The sequence below is a fragment of the Myotis lucifugus genome, unplaced genomic scaffold, assembly GCF_000147115.1.
Source record: "Myotis lucifugus unplaced genomic scaffold, Myoluc2.0 scaffold_1, whole genome shotgun sequence".
Taxonomy (NCBI): Eukaryota; Metazoa; Chordata; class Mammalia; order Chiroptera; family Vespertilionidae; genus Myotis; species Myotis lucifugus.
Window position 1 is genome coordinate 32,045,877 of NW_005871049.1, and position 2,198 is coordinate 32,048,074.

The 2,198-nt window shown below is 52.3% G+C and overlaps 1 protein-coding gene across 1 annotated transcript; it reads right to left on the reverse strand.

Annotated features, from left to right (window-relative positions):
* Positions 1-256: 256 nt before the first annotated feature.
* Positions 257-1,445, reverse strand: AADAT (aminoadipate aminotransferase). Its single transcript, XM_006081892.3, has 2 exons — positions 1,148-1,445; positions 257-549 (listed from the first exon to the last, which is right to left on the reverse strand). Exons 1-2 carry the CDS (start codon positions 1,212-1,214, stop codon positions 377-379), a joined length of 240 nt encoding a protein of 79 aa, XP_006081954.1. The 5' UTR covers positions 1,215-1,445; the 3' UTR covers positions 257-376.
* Between the last annotated feature and the right edge of the window lie 753 nt (positions 1,446-2,198).

Below are 2,198 nucleotides of genomic sequence, written 5' to 3' on the forward strand. Positions count from 1 at the left end.
GGGGTTCTCAACCTGGGGGTCAAACGACCCTTTCACAGGGGTCACCTAAGACCATCGGAAAACACATATATAATTACATATTGTTTTTGTGATTAATCACCATGCTTTAATTATGTTCAATTTGTAACAATGAAATTGGGGGTCACCACAACATGAGGAACTGTATTAAAGGGAGGTTGAGAACCACTGCTCTAGGGTGAGAAGTCACCAAGGAGCATTCAATATCCTGTTGCTTTTCATTCTTCTTTGAAAACTCTTCCCCAAACCTTCCTAACTGTTGAATACTCCAGTTAAGAAAAAAGACACAAGTCACTTTATCAGTGGCCTTTAGAATATTGCTCATGAAAATGAGCCAGCAGAATTGTATTATCTATAGTTACCCAGCACTTTCAGAATACTGAAGGGCTCTCTTCATGATCTGTTCATCAAACTGGATGGTCTTCCCATTGTCTATGGTGATAGCAGCAGTCTTAAAAGGGAACGTGTTTGGATTTGGTGATCCAGTAGCCAAGGAGATGACAGATTTCGGTGCCCTGTTCTGTAGCTCAGCTACAATGAACATGGAAGAGAAGAAAAACTTTCACGGAAAACATTCCTAGTTCTGTATGTTGCATTACACTCAATAACACTGTCAAGTTAAACAATTTCTAGTGACAGGATGCTAATCTAACATAGACATAAAATAACTTTGTGGGGACCTACTTCACCGGTGGCGGAGCTGAGGAGTGGAGGTGTCCAACTAAGAAGGCAGAGTGATCAAGATTATCTAGTTAAGCAAAGAGCCACAATACCAGAAAACCCTGCTCCATTTAGCCCCCACCTGTCTGTCTAGCTTCGTGGCTTCCCCTTTTCTCTCCAATTTACCAGGCCTTCCTCACTCTGCACGCGGCTGCACACTGTGTCTAATCCCTCCTTAGGTCCCGGGAAGAGCCTTTTTAGACAGCACATCCTCTCTCTTACAAGACCAAGTCCCACAACAGCCAGTTCTCGCTGCTGCTGCTCCCTCCCCGCCTTCAGTTCTTACTCCAGTGCATGTCTGCACTCAGAGCCTGGATCACAGTGAGCTTTCAGGGTTGAAAGAATGCAACCAAGTGGTGACTGTAGGCACCACCCGCACCCCGGGGGGAGGGACGCCCCCAGCACTCACTAAAGACGCGGATGGGAGAAGGCCGTCTGGCTGCGCTCCTCGCGGTGATGAACCGTGCGTAATTCATGTCTCCGATCCCCAAGCACCAGGCGCCTTCTTCAGCAGCTGCAGACTAGAATCACCGAACAGCCGCGTCAAGGGCTGCCTCTTCAATCTTAAAAAGACACCGTGGCTGACCGCCAGGCTTAGCCCGGGTCCTGGAGCGCAGCGCCGGCAGAGCGCCTCCGAAACTCCGGGCTGGATCCAGGCGGCACCGCGAGCCTGGGTTCTGCTCGGGCCTGGGCAAGATTAGCAAAGTCCACCCGCGGAGGATCGGTCCACTAGCTCTCGCGATCCCGCACCCCACGTGCTGCGGCCGCAGCATTGGCCGAGGCCGCGCCCCCTCCCGCCCCGCGCCGCAGCCTATAGCTGGCGGGCCGCGTGCACCGCCCCGCCTGGGTCACGGCCCTCGGTGCACGGGCCTTGGGGCGAGGGCGCGCTGCGAGGCACCTGCAGACCTGGGCCGGTGCCTGAATCGATTCAAAGCGAGTACGACTCTTGACCTTGCGGCTGGGAATCGCTGCAAGGAAGCGTCCCAGCATGCAAACGCAACCGGCCGGCGTCCTGCGGGAGGGCTCCCCAGAGCGGGGCCGGAAGACCCCCCCAATCCTGATCGTGAGTACCACCTGGCGGCTGCTGTGGTCCATTGCAAGCGGCTCCCTGAACTGCTTCAGCCGGGCGTTTGCTGCGCGCAGCTTTCTGCGCTGGTGGTTACCTGGCTGGTCTGTGGCCACGCAGACAGTGCATTTTACTCTCAGACCACTGTTGTGTAAAATACTGGCCCTTTTAAACAAAAACAAAAACAAAACAAAACACAACTATAGGCACTATTCTGTGAAGGCAACGGGGAGCAGATGATTGCCAGTGTCACTTTCTCCAAAATCTGAGCATTTTAGAGAGAGGGTGGAATGTTGATAGAAATGTTAGAAGAATCACTCTGAGGGTCTCCTCAAATTTTAGAGTGTCTCTCCCCCTTGAATTTTTTGACCATTCATATGGCCTTAGGTTAGAT

What these genes read in the sequence shown, in the direction of transcription:
- AADAT (XM_006081892.3), bottom strand. Translation starts at nt 1,214, where the DNA reads ATGAATTACGCACGGTTCATCACCGCGAGGAGCGCAGCCAGACGGCCT. An exon ending in TTCTCCCATCCGCGTCTTTA is followed by an intron (nt 550 to 1,147) that starts GTGAGTGCTGGG and finishes TGTTCATTGTAG; the next exon opens with CTGAGCTACAGAACAGGGCA.